Here is a 20859-nt window from a genome sequence, read left to right on the forward strand (position 1 = left end):
AGTGAGACTTGTGAACATAAAAATCGTGTGCTCACTATGATTGCTGATATATGAAATATATTTAGGTTGGTGCAAAAGTAATTGTGACATTACTTTTGGACCAACATAATTAATTATGACAATGGCAAAGCATGGGAGGATGTCTAAAAGTAGAATCTGTTACTTGCATGGCGAGAGTCTTTAAGAATTCCTTTATAATATTCACTCAGCATTGTATCACTACTATATGCAAATAGATCAAGATACAATCCCTTCCCTCTGTCATCGAATATGGGGAGAGCTGATAACTTTCATGCACTTTTAAAGAGTGTGTGATTGTGAAATGTCTAGAATAGGCAAATCAATAGAGACAGAAAGTAGATTGGTGGTTGCCAAGATCTAGGGGGAGCGAGGAATTGAAATGACAGCTCACAGGCACAGGGCTTCTTTTTGAGCTGATGGAAATGTTCTGGAATTATATAATGGTTGTGGTTGGACATACAACCTTATGAATATACAAAGACTTATTGAACTGTGTAGTTGGTTAAAATGCTTAATTTTATGTTATATGAATTTTATCTCAATAAAAATTATAGGAAGAAAAAAGGTGTTGATTCCACAGAGATGATATTGCTTATACCTCACCTTTATTTTATTTTATTTTGGTAGTGAAAGGCAATCGCAAATGTGAATTGAACTGCCAGGCAATGGGCTACCGCTTCTATGTACGGCAAGCTGAGAAGGTCATCGATGGCACCCCTTGTGACCAGAATGGCACGGCCATCTGTGTGTCTGGGCAGTGCAAGGTAAGTGCCCCTGAACTAGGGTGAATTCTTAGGGTGTTTGATCTGTGACTGCTGACTCTATTGTTTTCCAGGGAGGGACTAGGCTGCTAGCTGCCCCCAGCCCACGTCGGAGCCACTGAACCATGCGCTCTGGGAGGAGTGGGCTGAGATAGGGCTGCTTGGTCAGCCCTGACTGTGCTTTTGATCTTTGGGCGTCACTAGGTCCCACTCTAGCATTTTCATTATTAAGTGAGTTATGTTGACACCACATGCTTCACAAGGGACACGGCAATCTTTGCTAGTTGGATCTGGAGCTCCTTCCTTGCCTATGAAACAGAGGTTATGGAAAGGACACTGCTGGTTAAATCAAGAAATGCTTGGCGTCATGAGGGTGGCATTTTAAGGGAATGGCATATTTTATCTTGCCTCTCCCCAGAAGGGGCAGGCTTCCAAAGGAAAGTTGATTCGTGCCTTTTATAGCAGAAGTTGTACTTTAAACAGGAAGTTTTCAACCTCCTTGGGCTTCTGAAGTCTGTTCCAGGAACTCCCCGCCTGGCGTTCTGCAAACATTCTGGGCTTGAGAGAATCCTTGTGGGATGTTCAGTGTTGACAGAAAGCACCATTTGGTTAAAAATCGGCATCTTAGATGAAATGGCACAAATTCTGTAGCCACATTAATTTGCGCTTGGACTTCTACCCTCCTTTCATCTACATACGTATTAGTGGAGCTAAGCTTTAGCAGGTAAATGACTCTGGAGCCCAAACGAAGAGTCTATCTTAATTAGCACTCTATAGCTAGCTGGCAGACCGAGTTTTATCACAGGAAGAGCTCTTTGGCTATAACACCTGGAAGTTCCTATTATACTTTGAATATAAATTGCTACAGTGTTTAATATTAGGGATATTGAGGTGTGATTTGTGAGCACAGCCTACCCTCCCAATAACATTTTGAATGAGGAGGTTTCAAATAGGATGCAAAATAACTTATAAAGCAGGATTGATATTCTCAGATTTTAAAAAAGTATATTTTTAATTATTATGAGTATGTAATGGATGTATATATTTATGAGGTATATGTGATATTTTCATATAGGCATACAGTGTGTGATCAAATCTGGGTAACTGGGGTATTCATCACCTCAAGCTTTTATCATTTCTTTGTATTAGGAACATTCCAGTGCTACTCTTTTATTTTATTTTACTTTATTTATTTATTTTTTGAGGTGGAGTTTCACTCTTGTTGCCCAGGCTGGAGTGTAATGGCATAATCTCAGCTCACTACAGCCTCTGCCTCCTGGGTTCAGGTGATTCTCCTGCCTCAGCCTCCTGAGTAGCTGAGATTACAGGCTCACGCCACCACACCCAACTAATTTTTTGTATTTTTAATAGAGACGGGGTTTCACCATGTTGGCCAGGCTGGTCTTGAACCCCTAACCTCAGGTGATCCACCCACCTTGGCCTCCCAAAGTGTTGGGATTACAGGCGTCAGCCACCTTGCCCAGCCTCTACTCTTTTAGTTATCTTAAAATATACAATAAATTATTGTTAGCTATAGTCACCCTATTGTGCTACCAAACACTTGATCTTACTCATTCTAACTGTATTTTTTTGCCCATTAACCATCCTCACTTTATAACCCTGTCCCTACTACCCTTTCCAGTCTCTGGCAACCGTCATTTCACTCTCTGTCTTCAGGAGTTCAATTTTGGTTTTTTTAGCTCCCACATATGAGTGAGAACATGTGCTATTTGTCTTTGTATGCCTGGCTTATTTCAGTTGACAGAATGTCCTTCAGTTCTATCCATGCTATTGCAAATGACAGGATTTTGTTCTCACATTTTGAATGCAAGTTCAGAAAGGAACAAGGTGTCACTTGATATCTGATGTGTATGAAGTATCTTTGGAAGAGCAAACCCTGAAAGAATTAGGATGCGGCATAGAAGAGACAGGAAACATCATGGGAAACATCATAGCCTCCAATTTTCCACTCCTTTGGAAAAACCACTGGTTTTCACACATCGTCTCGGAGCTTCAGCGTCCTCAGAAAATACCCAAGGGCATTCTCTTAGAGTTTTATGATCTCCAACTTTTATGTTCTCTGTTTCTAAATGTTACTGAACTAAAATGATGGGCCTGATAGCAATCTAGCTTTATCTTTCAGATCCCAAATCAACTGTTTAATTTCCTGAATACAGGTGCACACTGCTAAGGAATGGTGAATGTAATGGTAGAGTATAATGGTTACAAACCTGCCCCCCGAAGTCGAATTGCGTGGGTTCAAGTCATGCCTCTTCCACTGATTTACTGTGTGATTTTGTAAAAGTTACTTAAGCTCTCTGTGCTTCTGTGAATCATCTAAAAAATGAGGAGGATGGTACCTATGTCCTGTGTTGTGGTGAAGAGTCATGACCCTATAACAGGGTCTGGCATTCAGTAAGCATACTGGCATTTATTAGTATTATCACTGCGTATGCCTACATATATACCATTGTACCTGGATTTTCTATGCAAAAGTATTTGCCTTTTCTTGTTATAGATTTGTCAGATACAGATGCTCTTTTGGCTCAGCACTCTCACGCTATAGGGTGAATCACTGGGGGATTGCAGATTCTGATTCAGTAGGGCCTGGGGAACGGCCTGGGAGTCTGCTTTTCTAACAAACTTCCATGTGATATTGATGCTGCTGGTCCCTGGATCGTATTTTGAGTAGCAAGGTTTTAAGGGACACTGATGAAAATATAGTTAACAAAGATCCAGAAATATAAATATATGGTGGTGAGATGACTTGGAAGGAATATGAAATGTGGTCTCTTCACTGGGAGAGCACGTTTTCTTAGTATTTCATTAAATGTCTATTAGCTGATGATACAAAAGAAAAGCAAACACTTATAAGGACATGGGTATGGATTCTTACTAATTGATGAAAAACATTCAAACTTTATGGCAACACAGTTTGCAGATAATAATTGCTAAAAGCCTGAAACAGACATTTTCCAGGATGTGAGTATATTAATAGGGTTCTGATGCTACTAGGACTATGTGGATGCTACTTTGCATTTGTTCTCCGCATTTGCCTGAAGTTCCCTCATTGAAGTTGTTGGAACCACTGTCCTCTCTAAAACTTCAGTTTAAATAATCAGAAGTACATTTGCTTCCCAGGCTGAACTTCTGTTTACTTTGCAACTTTCAAAGGGTGACATGTCCTGTTCTAAATATTTGATTGGATGCCCAGAATTCAAATTGATTTCTCCACCTCTCTGACTTGTGGCTGAGAAAGCCGTCGCTCGCAGACAGTTTTCCCTAAGATGTGTGTCTGCATCTGAAATAGTGACACAAAGCCTCTCCTGGCCACATAGAGTTGAAAGAAATAGGCAGGCTTGCAAGAAAAGTTAATGAAAGGTGACAAGCATTGCATAATAATATGAGCCAAGTCTACAAAAGAGTCCTCATGAGAGGAGGGCACTGTCCTCACATCGAGCCAAGTAAAGGTCCCAGGCCCACCCATTGCTGGCTTGAATGCTCTGTTTCAGCTCAAGCTAGAGCCTGTGTTTACCCAGTTCTGGAGCTCCCTGTGTTTCATTTATTCTTTCAAAATTCTTAATTTATCACTTTTGTGGGCACATAATAGATAGAGTACATGAGATAATTTAATACAGGCAGACAATACGTAATAATCACATCAGAGTAAATGGGGTATCTATCCCCTCAAGCGTTTATCCTTTGTGTTATGAATGATCCAATTATACTCTGAGTTATTTTAAAATTACATTGTTATTGACTATAGTCACCCTGTTGTGTTATCAAATACTAGATATTATTTATTCTTTCTATTTTTTGTACCCATTAACTATCCCCACCTCCCCCTTAACCCCCACTACCCTTCTAGCCTCTGGTAACCATCATTATCCTCTCTATCTCCATGAGTTCAATTGTTTTAATTTTTGGCTTCCACAAATAAGTGAGAACACGGCAAGTTTGTCTTTTTTCTTTTCTTTTTTTTTTTTTTTTTGTTTAGATGGAGTCTTGCTCTGTTGCCTAGGCTGAAGTGCAATCTTGGTTCATCGCAGCCTTCGCCTTAGGCGGTTCAAGCCACTCTCCTGTCTCAGCCTCCCGAGTAGCTGGGATTACAGGCATGTGCCACCACACCCGGCTAATTTTTGTATTTTTAGTAGAGACAGTGTTTTGTCATGTTGGCCAGGCTGGTCTCGAACTCCTGACCTCAGGTAATCCAGCCGCCTTGGCCTCCCAAAGTGCTGGGATTACAGGTGTGAGCTACCTCACCCAACCCGAAGTTTGTCTTTTTGTGCCTGGTTTATTTCACTTAGCATAATGACCTCCATTTCCATCTATGTTGTTGCAAATGACAGGATCTCATTCTTCTTTGTGGCTAAATAGTACTTTATTGTGTATATGTACCACATTTTCTTTATACATTCATCTGTTGATGGACACTTAAGTTGATGCAAATCTTGGCTTTTGTGACTAGTGTTGCAATAGACATGAGTGTGCAGATATCTCTTCAATATACTGATTTCTTTTCTTTGGGGTATATGCCTACCAGTGGGACTGCTGGATCACATGGTAGCTCTATTCTTAGTTTTTTGAGGAACCTCCAAACTGTTCTCCATAGTGGTTATACTAACTTACATTCCTACCTACAGTGTAAGAGGGTTCCCTTTACTCCACATCCTCACCAATATTTGTTATTGCCTCACTTTTAGTGAGTTATTCACTCACATTTGAACTGGGGTGAGATAATATCTCATTGTGGTTTGGATTTGTATTTCTCTACTGATCAATGATGTTGAGTAGGTTTCCATATACCTGTTTTCCATCTGTATGTCTTCTTTTGAGAAATGTTTATTCAAATCTTTTGCCCCTTTTAAAATCAGATTATTAGACATTTTTCCTATAGAGTTGTTTGAGCTATTATATATTCTGTTTATTAATCCCTTGTCAGATGGGTAGTTTGCAAATATTTTCTCACATTCTGTGGGTTGTCTCTTCACTTTGTTGATTATTTTCTTTGCTGTGCAGAAACTTTTTAACTTAATGTGGTCTGATTTGTCCATTTTTGCTTTGGTTGCCTGTGTTTGTGGAGTATTACTCAAGAAATCTCTGCCTAGTTCTATGTCCCAGAGAGTTCCCCCAATGTTTTCTTGTAGAAGTTTCATAGTTTGAGGTCTTAGATTTAGGTGTTTAATCCATTTGGGTTTGATTTTTATATATGGTGAGAGATAGAGTTTAGTTTCATTCTTTTGAATATGGATTTCCAGTTTTCCCAGCACCATTTTTTTGAGGAGACTGTCCTTTTTCTAATGTATGCTCTTGACCCCTTTAATGAAAACTCTTTAATGAAAATGAGTTCACTGTAGATGTGTGGATTTCTTTCTAGGTTCTCTATTCTGTTCCATTGGTCTATATGTCTGTTTTTATGCCAGTACCATGCCGTTTTGGTTACTATTGCTCTGCAGTATAATTTGAAATCAAGTAATGTAATTCCTCCAGTTTTCTTCATTTTGCTCAGGATTGCTTTGTCTATTCTTAATCTTTTGTGGTTCCATATAAATTTTAGAATTGTGTTTTTCTATTTCTGTGAAGAATTTCACTGGTATTTTGATAGGTATTACATTAAATCTGTAATTTGCTTTGGTTTTATGGACATTTTAACAATATTACTTCTTCCAATCCAGGAACACAGGATATCTTTCCAATTCTTTTGTGTCCTCTTCAACTTCTTTCATCCAGGTCCTTTTTTTTTTTTTTTTTTTTTTGAGATGGAGTCTCGCTCTGTTGCCCAGGCTGGAGTGCAGTGGCTGGATCTTGGCTCACTGCGAGCTCCGCCTCCCGGGTTCACGCCATTCTCCTGCCTCAGCCTCCCGAGTAGCTGGGACTACAGGCACCCGCCACCTCGCCCGGCTAGTTTTTTGTATTTTTTAATAGAGACGGGGTTTCACCGTGTTAGCCAGGATGGTCTTGATCTCCTGACCTCATGATCTGCCCGTCTCGGCCTCCCAAAGTGCTGGGATTACAGGCTTGAGCTGCCGCGCCCAGCCTCATCCATGTTTTATAGTTTTCATTGTAGATCTTTTACTTCTTTGGTTAATTCCTGGGTATTTTATTTGTAGTTGTTATGAATGGGATTAGTTTTTAAATTTATTTTTCAGCCGGGCGCGGTGGCTCAAGCCTGTAATCCCAGCACTTTGGGAGGCCGAGACGGGTGGATCACGAGGTCAGGAGATCGAGACCATCCTGGCTGACACGGTGAAACCCCGTCTCTACTAAAAATACAAAAAATTAGCCGGGCGAAGTGGTGGGCGCCTGTGGTCCCAGCTACTCGGGAGGCTGAGGCAGGAGAATGGCGGGAACCCGGGAGGCGGAGCTTGCAGTGAGCTGAGATCTGGCCACTGCACTCCAGCCTGGGCGACAGAGCCAGACTCAGTCTCAAAAAAAAAAAAATAAATAAATAAATAAATAAATTTATTTTTCAGATTGTTTGCTGTCGGCATATAGAAATATGTATGTTTGCTGTTCCCATATAGAAATGTTACTGTTTTTTGGATGTTGATTTTGTATTTTGCAACTTTACTGAATTTGTTTATCAATTCTAATCACTTTTGGTGGAGTCTTTAGTGTTTTCCAAATATAAGATTATATCATCTGCAAACAAGGGTAATTTGACTTCATCCTTTCCAATTTGGATGGCCTTTATTTCTTTCTCATATCTGATTGTTCTGGCTAGGACTTCCAGTACTACATTGAATAACAGTAGTGAAAGTGAACATCCTTGTCTTGTTCCAGATCTTAGAGGAAAGGCTTTTGGTTTTTCAGTATGAAACTGGCCATGGGTCTGTCATATACGACTTTATTATGTTAAGGCATGTTCCTTCTATACCCAAGTTTTTCAGAGTTTTTATCTTGAAGGGATGTTGAATTTTATCAAATGCTTTTATTAGCATCAATTGAAAGGTCATATGGTTTTTGTTGTTCATTCTGTTGCTATGAGATATGACATTGATTGATTTGCCTATGTTGAACCATCCTTGCATCCCTGGGATGAATCGCACTTGGTTCTGATGAATGATATTTTTATTGTGTTGTTGAATTTAGTTACTAGTTTTTTTCTGAAGGATTTTTGCATCATGCATTTGGAATTATTCCCTGCTCCTCTATTTTTTAGAATAGTTTGAATAAGAGTTGTGTATTTAATCTTATTTAAATGTTTGGTAAAATTCAGCAGTGAAGCCAATGGGTCCCAATCTTCTTTACTGGGAGACTTTATATTACTGTTTCTATCTCATTACTTGTTATTGGTCTGTTCAAGTATTGGATTTCTTCATGGTTTAATCTTGATAGGTTGTATGTATCTAGGAATGTTATTCATTTATTCTACACTTTCCAGTTTATTGACATATAGTTGCTCATAGTAGTCACTATTGATACTTTGAATTTCTGTGGTATCAGTTGTAATGTCTCCTTTTTTAGCTCTGATTTTATTTGAGTCTTCTCTCTCTTTTTCTTAGTCTGAGTAAAGGTTTGTCCATTTTATCTTTTCAAAAACTAACTTTTCATTTTGTTGACCTTTTGCATTGTTTTCTTCATTTCAATTTCATTTATTTCTGCTCTGATCTTTATTATTTCTTTTTCTTTTTCTTTTTCTTTTTTTTTTAGACAGAATCTTGCTCTGTTGCTGAGGCTAGAGTGCAGGGGCATGATCACAGCTCACTGCAACCTTGACCTCCAGGCTCAAGCAGTTCTCCCAGCTCAGCCTCCTGGGTAGCTGGAACTACAGGTGCATGCCACCACACCTGACCAATTTTTAAAATTTTTATAGAGATGGGATCTCGCTATGATGCCTAGGCTGGTCTTGAACTCCTAGGCTCAAGCAGTTCTCCTGCCTCAGCCTCCCAAAGTGCTGGGATATAGGCATGAGCACTGTGCCTGGCCTATTATTTATCTTTCACTAATTTGGGGTTTTTTTCTTGTATTTCTACTCTTTAAGATGCATCAATAGGTTCTTTATTTGAAGTTTTTCTACTTTTTTGATGTAGGTGCTTATAGGTATAAACATCCCTCTTAGTACTGCTTTCAGTGTATCCCATAGATTTTGGTGTGCTGTTTCCATGATCATTTGTTTCAAGAAATTTTTCAATTTTCTTCTTAATTTCTTTATTGACACACTAATCATTCAGGAGCAAATTGTTTAATTTCCATGAGTTTGTATAGTTTCCAAAATTCCTCTTGTTATTATTTTCTGGTTTTTTTCCATTGTGGTCAGAGAAGACACTTGATATTATTTCTGTGTTTTTGAATGTTTTAGGACTTGTTTGGTGGCCTAACATATGGTCTATCCTTAAGAATGATGCATGTGCTGAGGAAAAGGATGTGTATTCTGTAGCTGTTGGATGAAATGTTCTGTAAATATCTATTAGATCCATTTGGTCTGTAGTATAGATTAAGTTTGATGTTTCTTTGCTGATTTTCTGTCTGGATGATCTGTCCAATGCTGAGAGTGCGGTGTTGAAGTGTCCAGCTATTAATGTATTGGCATCTGTCTCTCTTTTATTAGTTTTAGTACTATTTGCTTTATATATCTGGGTACTCCAGTGTTGGGTGCGTATATATTTACAATTGTTAAATCCTTTTGCTGAATTGATTCCTTTATCATATAATGATGTTCTTTGTGTCTTTTTATAGTTTTTGCATTGAAATCTAGTTTGTCTAAGTATAGCTACTCCTGTTCATTTTTGGTTTCTATTTGCGTAGAATATCTTTGTTCATCCCTTTATTTTCAGCCTATGTGTGTCTTTATATGTGAAGTGCGTTTCTTGTAGGAAACAGATGTATGGGTCTTTCTTTTTTTTTAAATCCGTTCAGCTACTCTGTCTTTTGATTTGTGAGTTTTGTCCATTTCCATTCAATGTTATTATTGATAATTAATGACTTATTTCTGGCATTTTGTTGTTTACTGATTGTTTTGTAGTCTTCTTTCTTTCCTTCCTTCCTGTCTTCCTTTTAGTGAGTGTGATTTTCTCTGGTAGTATGTTTTAATTGCTTGAGTTTTGCTTTTTGTATATCTGTTTTATGATTTTGGGTTTGGTTACCATGAGGCTTGCAAATAATGTCTTACAGTTCATTATTTTAAACTGATTATCACTTAACATTGATTGCAATTAACAAAATAACAAGCAAAGAGAAACCAATAAAAATTTTACGCTTTAACTTCATCTCCTTGCTTTTTAACATTTTGTTGTTTCTATTTATGTCTTATTGTACTGTCTATGTCTTGAAGAGTTATTGTTATTATTTTTGATAGGTTCATCTTTTAGTCTTTCTACCAGGTGCAGTGGCTCACACCTGTAATCCCAGCACTTTGGGATCACTTGTGATTAGGAGTTCGAGACCAGCCTGGTCAACATGGTGAAACCCCATCTCTACTAAAAATACAAAAATTACTTGGGTGTGGTGACATGCACCTATATATAATTCTAGGTACTCAGGCATGAGAATTGCCTGAGTTCGGGAGGCAGAGGTTGCAGTGAGCTGACATGGTGCCACTGTACTCTAGCCTGGGTGATAGTGAGACTCTGTCTCAAAAAAAAAAAAAAAAAAGGAGTAGGTTACACACCACAATTACAGTGTATAATGTTTTGTGTTTTTCTGTGTACTTACTATTACCAGAGAGTTTTGTACCTTCAATTGATTTCTTATTGCTCATTAGCATCCTTTTCTTTCTAGTCTCTTTCTACTCCCTTTAGTATTTCTTGTAGGATAGGGCTTGTGTTGATAAAATCCCTTAGCTTTTGTTTGTCTGGGAGAGTCTTTATTTCTCCATCACATTTGAAGGGTATTTTCACCAGATATACTATTCTATGGTAAAAGTGTGGTTCCTTTAGCATTTTAAATATGTGATGCCACTCTCCCCTGGCCTGTAAGGTTTCCACTGAAATGTCCGCTGCCAGATGTAATGGCGCTCCATTGTATGTTATTTATTTCTTTTCTCTTGCTGCTTTTAGGAACCTTTCTTTTTCTTTGACCTTTGGGAGTTTGATTATTGAATGTCCTGAGGTAGTGTCATTTGGGTTATATCTACTTGGTCTTTTGTAGCCTTCTTGTACTTGAATATTGATATCTTTCCCTAGGTTTGGGGAGTTCTCTGTTATTATCCCTTTGAACAAACATTCTACTCCATTTCTGTCTCTACTTCCTCTGGAAGGCCAATAACTCTTAGATTTGAACTTTGGAGGCGATTTTCTAGATCTCATAGGCATGCTTTATTCCTTTTTACTTTTTTTCTTTTGTCTCCTCTTGTGTATTTTCAAATAACTTGTCTTCAAGCTCACTAATTCTTCTTTCTACCTGATCAATTCTGCTGTTAAGAGACTCTGATGTATTCTTCAGTATGTCAGTTGCCTTTCAGCTCCAGAAATTCTGCTTGATTCTTTGTTAAATGTATCTGATAGAATTCTGAATTCCTTCTCTGTGTTGTCCTGAATTTCGTTGAGTTTCCTCAAGACAGCTATTTTGAATTTTCTGACTGAAAGGTTACATATTGCTGTTTTTTCAGGATTGGTCCCTGATGCCTTATTTAGTTCGTTTGGTGAAGTCATGTTTTCCTGGATGGTCTTGATGCTTGTGGATGTTCATTGGGGTCTTGATAGTTCAGAGTTAGGTATTTATTATAGTCTTCACAGTCTGGGTTTGTTTGTACACAGTCTGGGTTTGTTTGTACTCATCCTTCTTTGGAAGGCTTTCTGGATATTTGCAGGGACTTGGGTGTTGTGATCTAAGTCTTTGGTCACTGCAGATGTATTTGCATTAGGGGACACCTTAAGCCCACTAATGCTGTGGCTCTTGCAGATTCATAGAGGTACCACCTTGGTGGTCTTGTGTAAGTTCCAGAAGGATTCCCTGGATTACCAGGCGGAGACTGTTGTCTCCCCTTACTTTCCCCTACAAGAATGTAGCTTCTCTCTGTGATAAGCTGCTTGGAACCAGGGAAGGGGTGACATAAGCACCCCTGTGGCCACCACCACTGGGACTGTGCTGGGTCAGACCTGAAGGCAGCACAGCACTGGGTCTTGCCCAAGGCCTGCCATAACCACTACCTGGCTACTGCTTATGTTCACTCAAGGCCTAGGGCCTACAATCAGTAGGTGGCAAAGCCAGCCAGGCTTGTATCCTTCCCTTTAGGGTGGCAAGTTCCTTCCAGCCCTGGGCTAGTTCAGAAATACCATTCAGGAGCCAGGGCCTGGGGTCAGAAACCTAGGAATCAATTGGTGCTCTATTCTACTGCAGCTTAGCTGGCACCCAAGACAGAAGCCAAAGTTCTTCCCACTCTTCCTTCCCCTTTCTACAAGCAGAGGAGTCTCTCCCTGTGGCCACCACCTCCACAGGCCCACGGAGAGCAATGTCAGGCTCTTGCTGATGTTCACTCAAGGTCTTTAGAGCAGTTGGCTCCCCTCTGGCCCCGGGCAGGTGCAGAAATCCTGCCCAAGTCCCAAAGCCTGAAATTAGGGACTCCAAAAGCCCACTTGGTGCTGTACTCCACTGTGGCCAAACTGGTATTTAAGCTGCAAGACAAAGTCCCCTTTACTCTTGCCTCTGCTTTTCTCAAGCAGAAGGAGTTTCTCTCCATAGCCACCACAGCTGGGAATGCCCTCAGTCACAGCTGAAGCTAGCAGATCTCAGAGTCTTACCCAAGGCCCACGATGTGTACTACCTGGTTACTGCTGCTGATTATTCAGGGCCCAAAGGCTCTTTAGTCAGCAGGTGATGAATCCTGCCAGGACTGGGTCCTTCCCTTAAAGGCAGCAGGTTCTCTTCTGGCCTAGGGTATGTCTAGAAATGTCTTCTGGGAACTATGGCCTGGAATGGGGGCCTCAGGACTTACATGCTGCCGTATCCTATGGTGGATGAGCTGGTATCTAAGTTGTAAGACAAAGACCTCTTTCCTCTTCCCTCTCCTTTCCTCAAGTGGAAGGAAGCAGTTTCTGCCATAGAGGCAAGCTGCACTGCCTGGGGTTGGAGGAGGGGTAGCGTAAACACTCCTTTGACCACCCTGGCTGGTGTCTCACTGGGTTTCATGCCCCCCAAGTCCACTAGCTCCAAGCCCAACATAGTACCAGAACAGTCCCAGTGATTACACGGCTTGTGGCCTAGACTGCCTTTCAGGTATATTTAGGACCCCAGAGTACATTAGCCCACCGTGGCAAGCCTTGCCATAACTCAAGTTCCAACCACTAGGATGAACGAGTGCCCTTTGAACTAGGCCTAGTCTCAGTGCTCCCTCCATGGCAACAGCTGGGTTCTGCCTGGTGTTGCTTTCCACTGCGATAGGGCAGCACTGAGCTCCAATGCAAAGGTGGGACAGTGATGTGGGAATCACGGTGCTCTCCCTCCCAAAAGCGGACAGACTCTCTGCGCCCTGTGGCTGCTGCTGGGGAATGGGAGAGGATTGGTGTCAATGATTCAAGACTGTCTTTCCTACCCTCTTCAGTGTCCCTTTCAGTGATCCTAAGTTAAAACCAGGTTATGTGATCACTCGCCTGATTTTGGCTCATATGAAGGTGCTTTTTTGTATAAATAGTCATTAAATTTGGTGTTCCTGTGTAGAGGATGATGATGAAGGCTGCTATTCAGCCATCTTGCTCTGCCTTTCCTCTGCACTTTAGACTCGAGAGTTGGAATAAGGGCAAGAAGAATGTGGATGTCCTAGGCCTACCTTGGTGAGGGTCGGAGAACAGAGAAAATTGGGGTTGATATCTAGTCCCTTGGTGTGGGGTGATACTCCATTTTTTTACAGGGACTGGAAGGAGTCTAAATGTCGGCTTTGGGCTAATTACTGCATATCGAAAGGCCTCGAAGGGAAAGGGCAAGTAGAGCTCTCATTCTGTCATTTCCAAAAACAAGAGGATGTATTGGAAGCCCGCAGAAGTTCTCCCTCCCTCACCCCAATCCCTTTTGCCAGACATCAAAAATGAGTATCTGGCCAGCCTTCAGAGAGGTCTCAGAGACACTCTAGCCCTCCCCAGTCATTACTGTCATTTACACAAGCGAAATATCACTTAGGTCTAATTAACAGAGAGCACAATTATAATTTCTATTATTAAACATCACATTAACCACGCTATGATTTAGTTTTACTTGATCTCAGCTTTAAACTCTGTTTTTAAATGTTCCAAAATTTTATAGTTTGGGGGTGTAGGTATTATTTTTGCTCACAACTTAATAAAAATAGATGAAACTTTGCCTTGAAGCTCTAGCAGGCATTTGAAAGAGCAGGGTCATGGGGGTAAGGCACTAGGAAAAAATAAACCAAAACTTTAGCTCCCTGGAGACCAACCTTTCAGAAATCTCAGGCTTCCAGACTTTAATGATCCTGAGTCAGAATGACCCCAAGGCCTACTCCCATCCCCACTAAAGAAGTGTTTGGTAGTGAAGGAACAGAACTTGAGTAGGTGCCTTGCAAAAAAATAGCTGCTTTGAAATCACAGGGGAGGAAGGTGTTGAAGCTGATGCAAGCCAGCAAGGAGCCATTTCTGAGTTTACCATGTGCTGCACCCTGGGTGGTGTCCTTTACACAAAAATGATTTTGTTCATTTATTTATCTTTACAATGACCCAATCAAAGAGGTATTGTTAATCCCCATTTTGCAGAGGACTATCGTGAAGATGAAGTGAATTGTACACACTAAATGCTACATAGGGGGTTATTATTAATATTGGCTTTTTAGGCTGCATTGTTAATCAGAATAGAAAGAGCTGTTTATATGTGTTGGGAAAAAATTGTTTTTAAGTCTTTTCCCTCTTCTAAGTTTATTTTTCTCATCTCCTTTTTCCAAATGACCATCTTTTCAAAACACAAATCAAGATGAACCTCTCTTTTGACTAAATTCCACCTGCGGCTCCACAGTGCCTATGGAATAAAGTCCCAACCCTTCATCGTCTGCCTCCTGCCAGGCCTCCTGGCAGCCAGATGGGGACATATCAGTCCTTAACCCTGCAGGCCTGCTGGTTGGTGCTTTCATGGGAATGCATGTGCTGTCCCGTCAGCCTGGAGTGCCTTGCTGTGGCCAGTCTTGCTTTAGCAAAAAGCCTACCATTTGAATGGTTGTTTGACATAAATGTGTAAATGAAAGAAGGCACTTGGTACTCAGTATGTTGAATTTCAGCAAATGAAGTTAACCTTGAATTCATCACAGAGTTTTCTCATTTGGGGCCTGGGATAGGCAAGTTGAGTACAGATAAAACAAGGAGATGAAGCTCCCTTGGCCAGATACCTTGAACGCAAGGCCTTGAAGGTGGGGGAGAATTCTTGGCACCCTCCCAAGCCTCTGTCAGCCTCATCCTGTTTTTTGGTTGCTTACTCTGAATTTCTCGAGCCCTTGCAGAGCTGATGGCAGAGGAACCTAAGAAAGTGTGAGTGCATGCTCCCATGGTGCCTTCTGGTGAAGGGAAAGAAGCCGCCTTCTGGCTCCCGAACTCCTCCCTTATATCAGGCACATCCTCTGGTCAGTCATCACCTCCACTGCAGGGCGTTTCCTACGACTCCGCCATCCACTCGCACTCAGTGTGGGCTTTGACACCTCCTCCCCCAGCTGGGACACCACTTGGCTTCCATCAGGACACGTTGGCAGAGAGTTTCATATTTATTCAATAAATTAAAGCAAGGTAACTGTTTCCAAATGTTGAGAGATAAGCTGTGAACCAATGTGTTGCCCTGACTGGGAAGGATGACATAATGAATGTGTGTATGAGTAAGTATATCCGTGTGTGTGTGTGTGTGTGTGTGCGTGTGCAGGTGTTGAATGTCCATTTCCCTCCTTTATATATACACTATTGTGCTCTGCTGAACCACACAAGTAGACCCTGCTCATTTTTTGACCCTTTTGCCCTACATTGCTTTTTTACTGGCTTCACTTTGCGGGCTTTCCTTAGAGTTTATATTGTTAGTCCAATGAAACCAAGAGAATAACTGGATTGGGTAAATTGTTCTTCTCTTTTCCAAGATATTTGCATGATTCACCCTTGAAAGAGGGTGGATAGCTTCTAATTTGCCTGAATTCCAAGTTAATGTGACTCTTTGTGGACTTTCTCTCTTACACCCACCCCAAGCAAACTCTAATCTAATTTAAAGTACTTTCTGCTTGTGACTATTAAAAAGTTTATCATATTATATTATAGTTATTTTGACATGTGTCTTAGCTTCTAATGGAGAGAGATTGAGTATTATATGTATTTATATCCTCAGTGCTTAACAGATTAAAATTATTCAATAAATGTTTTTTAAACATATACAAGAATGGAACAAAAGAACAAGTTAGAAATTTGTTGTGAAACCTCCTTTCCTGAAAATAATCATGAATAGGATTAACTAAGAAGTAAACTTTTGGGGCACTTGATCTGTTCTTAGGACCTCTTGAAACCTTAAACTGAAACCAAATATAAAACTGATGAAATTTGCTTTGTTATATGTAGTTTAGAAAAATTATCTAGTGTTTTTCTTATTTTAATCACTAGAACAACTACCCAACATAAAAACCCTGTTTAGATTTCTTAATCGATATATATTAAATAATCAACCTAAATTATACACATAATAATGAATTAATACAACAAATAATCATAACTGCTCACTGCCATACATTGGGCAAGGCATTGGGATTAAATAGTGGAAAAGATTAACACAGTTTCTACTCAAATTGAGCTTAAAACCTAGTGGGAAAAGTAATACAAAGTCAGTTAATAAGCAAAAGAATTGATGAATGCTATGAAGCATTCAAATGCATTCAACAAATATGATGATGAATGCTGTTGATGAATGCTGTGAAGTTGGGTGAATGCTGTGAAGTTAACAGGGTAGTGAAAAAATGGTGGGGGGCACACATTAAATGGAGTGTTAGGTGAAGGTCTCCAGGGAGGCCAGGAGTCCAGAAAACAGGTGAAGGCAATGTTACTGGCCTCCCAGATCTTAGAGATTGGAGAAAGTGTATGCCAAGCCTCTAGCCCAGGACCCAGCACATATGAGATACTCAGGGTAGAAGTTGAGATGACCATTTTGTGCTTGCACCTTGCTCTTTACCCCTGAGTTAATCTGGTCTACCTCTGGTAGTGCCATTCTTAGTTCCTCCAAGATATGCACACTTCTTTCTGAACATATGCTGGCTTTAGCAATGGGAAACCCTCCATTAAGTCATTCTCCAGGCCCAAAATACTCTCCTGGAAATTGGATAATATAATGGGTCAAGAAGAGGCTTTGGTCAACCAGGATGTTCAACATTAAAACAGATAAAAGAGAGGTTGTTCAGGTAAAACTGGGATGGGATGTCCAGAGCATCCAACCTGGTCCTCTTACCCAAGTGACAGAAGAGTGGTTAGGATCCCCTCCCCTAGCTTTATAAAGGAATGGGTAGCATTCCCCCAAAGGGAACTTCAAGTGTTCAGTCTAAATTGGCAGGGATGGTGACTGACATTTGTAACTGAGAAAAGAGGGGAAACTTCAGCAGAGAAAAGTCCTCTGGGCCAGACAGTCCACTTCTACCCCAATACCTGACCCTAAGCCAAGCACAGTCTAGAAGCACTGTCTGAGTAGGATCTGTTATGGTATATATACAGACCTATGCAATGCTCACTGTATGCAAAGTCACTTCTATGGTACTGTTCCACAAGGCACATAATAAAACTTTAGAAAACTGTGCCGCACGGGGAAACTCCATGCAGTCTCTGTTCATACTAATAGGGCCAAGGAAGCAGTAGCCCCCTTTCCTTTTGGCCCCTGTGTACATCCTTGGAGAATCAGCTCATATTATTATTCACCAGTTATATTGACATAGGCTCAGACTTTTTAATTATTATTACGCTTTTTTAACATAGGCTGCTTAGCCTAATGATGACTCAAGTAGGACCTGGACATCTGAGTGAAGATGTGAAGGTAACATTCATCACCTGAACACCGTATTTGGACATCTCATTTAAATTCCTGGCAAAATTCAGGTCAAATCAAGTAGTGAGAAGCACCACTAATGTAATAGAAGAGCCTTAGAAAAATATGTTAAAATGGGTTTTTGAGGACAAAGTGTCAGATGAAAACACCTGGATGATTTGTTTCCTATATTTAATAGATACTACATTTATATGACTCAAACATCAAAACTACTCAGTTCCCCAGGGCTCCAACAGGAAATGGCCAGTGGTTGATAATTTCTTTTTTAATGCAGATATTTTTCTGCATCTACAAGCCAATTCATATTATCTTCCCCCTCTTTTTGACACATACAGGAGCGTATTACGGACATTGCTCTTTCCCTTGCTTGTCTTCCTTAGCATACCTTAGAGAGCTTTGTGCTTCAATATCTAAAGAACATCCTCATTCATTTTACAGTTGCATAGTATTGCACAGTAGGAACAACCATAATTAATTTAACTGTGATGCACATGTTGGTTGTTTCCAGTCTTTTACCATTACCAGTCATGCTGCCGTAGGGACCAAGCTTCCCACTTCCTCCTCTGAAGGTTCACTGACAAAAGGCAGATTAAAAGGAGAAAAGGCATACGACATTTATTGTAAAATGCATGGCACAGGATAATCAGAGGAGAATCTGACTACCCAGTAGCTAAATGGGATACAGATGTTTATATACCCTTCTCCATAGAGGAAAGAGATGGGGAATATGTGGCAATTTGAGGATAGTAAACGATTGTTAGGGGGAAATTAATGGACTTGGAAAATACCCAGTGACCTGGGACAAAGTCTCTTGGGCCCACAGAACAGACAATGGGTGGTAAATGATTCTCTCTGAAATACTGAATAGGACCAGAACAGATGACAAATGGTTTGTGACAAAAGTCTGTCCAGATGTATTGACAGACTTGAATCTTTCTTCCTCAATATGAGTTAAGTTAATGAAAACTAAGGGAAGGGCCAGAGGTAATTCTTTTCTTTGGTAGGTCTTGACTTCAGGCAAATAAGAGAGCTTCAGAGAACAGCTTCATCCTGTGCTTTGGGAGAGACAGAGAGTTGAGAAACAGGAGCAGGCAGAAGATCAGCGAGACCGTCAGGTTGCTTCTTTAGCACATCAAAGTGCCCCATTTTGGGATATTCGTTTCTGAACTCAGACTTTCCTGGACGTTTCACATGTTAAAAGATGAGCTAGTGACTGTGGAGAGGAAAATAGAGTTAGTAGCTGAATGGTAAAGGATCGCATTAAACCAGCCTCTCATTCCTGAGAATAGGCCAATCCAATTAAACAGTAGTTTCTCATTTTAAGAGATGGCATTGTAGATGGGCTCTCAAAGTTAGACCTCTATACATGACACAGGCAAACAGATATTTAATAAGAGACATTTTTTATGGAAACAGATGAAAAACAAATGTTAATGTCTGTGGTGGTCTATAAACTAGTCTCTTTTAGAGTCATGGGGGCAGTCAGCTGAGACGGCCAGTGGCAATGTGATAGATTTTCCTGGATTTTAGTTTGTGTGTAAGTTTGTTCAAATAAAGCTGTTGTGATTTTTTTCTTCAAAGCCAAGTTTACTAGCTTCAGCTTGTAGGGTCTTTGGAAAAAAGAAATTTTAATTTTAGTGATTCCAAGTCAGAAGTTTTCCTAGAAAAACTCAAAAACAATGAACAGGGCTAGAATCTAATAACATATGCACCGTAGTTTTCTTCTGAAATGTAACTTTTCTTTCTTCAGCCTTTCATTTCTACTAAAGATACTCAAAATGATACTAATTTGTTTGTAAAATTTATTAACTTGGCCTGATTATTTGCATAAAGTACAATTAGAATAATGATTTATTATATAGGCTCTTTTCAAGTTGGCTTTGCTAAAAAATTTTATAAGGAATCTCAGATTAAACTTTTAAAAGCTTCTCAAGGCTACAAGCCAAATCAAAGATTTGACTTGCCCTCAGACTACGTCTGTGATAATTACACAAATTGAGTGAATTTCTCTCTTCTTGAGCCTGGCCAACATGGTGAGATGTCATCTCTACTAAAAATACTAAAATTAGCTGGATATGGTGGTGCATGCCTGTAATCCCAGCTACTCGGGAGGCTGAGGCACAAGAATCACTTGAACCCTGGAGGTTGAGGTTGCAGTGAGCCGAGATCACACCTCTGCACTCCAGTGTGGGTGGCAGAGCAGGACTCTGTCTCAAGAAAAAAAAAAACAAAAACAGAAAGTTACATTATTTACCTACCACGAGGCAGCCGTAAAAATTGTGTATGTAAGGTGTTAGGCCAGTTTTTCCCAGGGCTTCTATTGGCTTCATAATGTCAGCCTCAGTTCTGTAAAGCTGTCTGGTCATAGATGAAAATATGACATTCCAGTCAAGGCCTTGGTAAAATAACCAGTGTCTCCATTTGTATTCTGTTACAAGAAGAACAGATTCTTATTGAACTTATGCAAATAACTACATTGCCATAACATAAGAATATCCATGAATTTCAATATTTTGGAGGGATAAGGTAGAGAGAAAGGCAAATGTTTCAATTTTGTTCACAAAACTATTCCCAATTGCTGTAAAGTTTAAGAGGAATAAAAGGAAGCTCTTTAACTTTGGAAAACAAAACAAAAAGAATCAGTAATGTTCAAACAAAAAGCCATAAAATATCATAATCCTTAATCAGTTGATGCCCATGTAATTCTTTCTTATCTGCTTGTTGAGTTCACAGTTTTATGACTCCAACTTTTTCCACTGGAATTATTAAAATTTTTATCCAGTCCAACTGGATAATCTCAAAGTCATTAGCAGAGGTCTGACTTTCAGGGTAGCTCTCAGAAGCTTTTTATTTTTTTCGTGAACCTTCTTGAAGACAGAACACTTTAGGATTGTTGTTGCTTGCAAATATCTTTCAGGAGAAGCATCAGAGTAAAACAGTTTACTGTGGACAACAAGACTTAAAATGGCCATGGTTAAAAATCTTATGGGAGTTCATAATAATGATGCAGTCGACCAGGTGTTCTGTGAAAGATCCGTACGTTAAAAAGCAGTTCTCAAATGCCAAATGAGCCAAGAAACCAAAGAATGAGGCAGGTAAATCCAGTCTGTTGATACATGATGATTTATTAGGGGAACTTACAGACAGAAGC

The 20859-nt window shown here is 40.0% G+C and overlaps 1 protein-coding gene across 1 annotated transcript in view; it reads left to right on the forward strand.

Annotated features, from left to right (window-relative positions):
* THSD4 (thrombospondin type 1 domain containing 4) overlaps positions 1-20859 on the forward strand; it is a 642120-nt gene that overhangs the window by 292670 nt on the left and 328591 nt on the right. The window contains exon 7 of the mRNA XM_025389817.1: positions 649-785. Within this exon, the coding sequence (XP_025245602.1) occupies positions 649-785 (137 nt within the window). The remainder of the gene's footprint in view (positions 1-648; positions 786-20859) is intronic.

This window comes from Theropithecus gelada, chromosome 7a (assembly GCF_003255815.1).
Source record: "Theropithecus gelada isolate Dixy chromosome 7a, Tgel_1.0, whole genome shotgun sequence".
NCBI classification, from domain to species: Eukaryota; Metazoa; Chordata; class Mammalia; order Primates; family Cercopithecidae; genus Theropithecus; species Theropithecus gelada.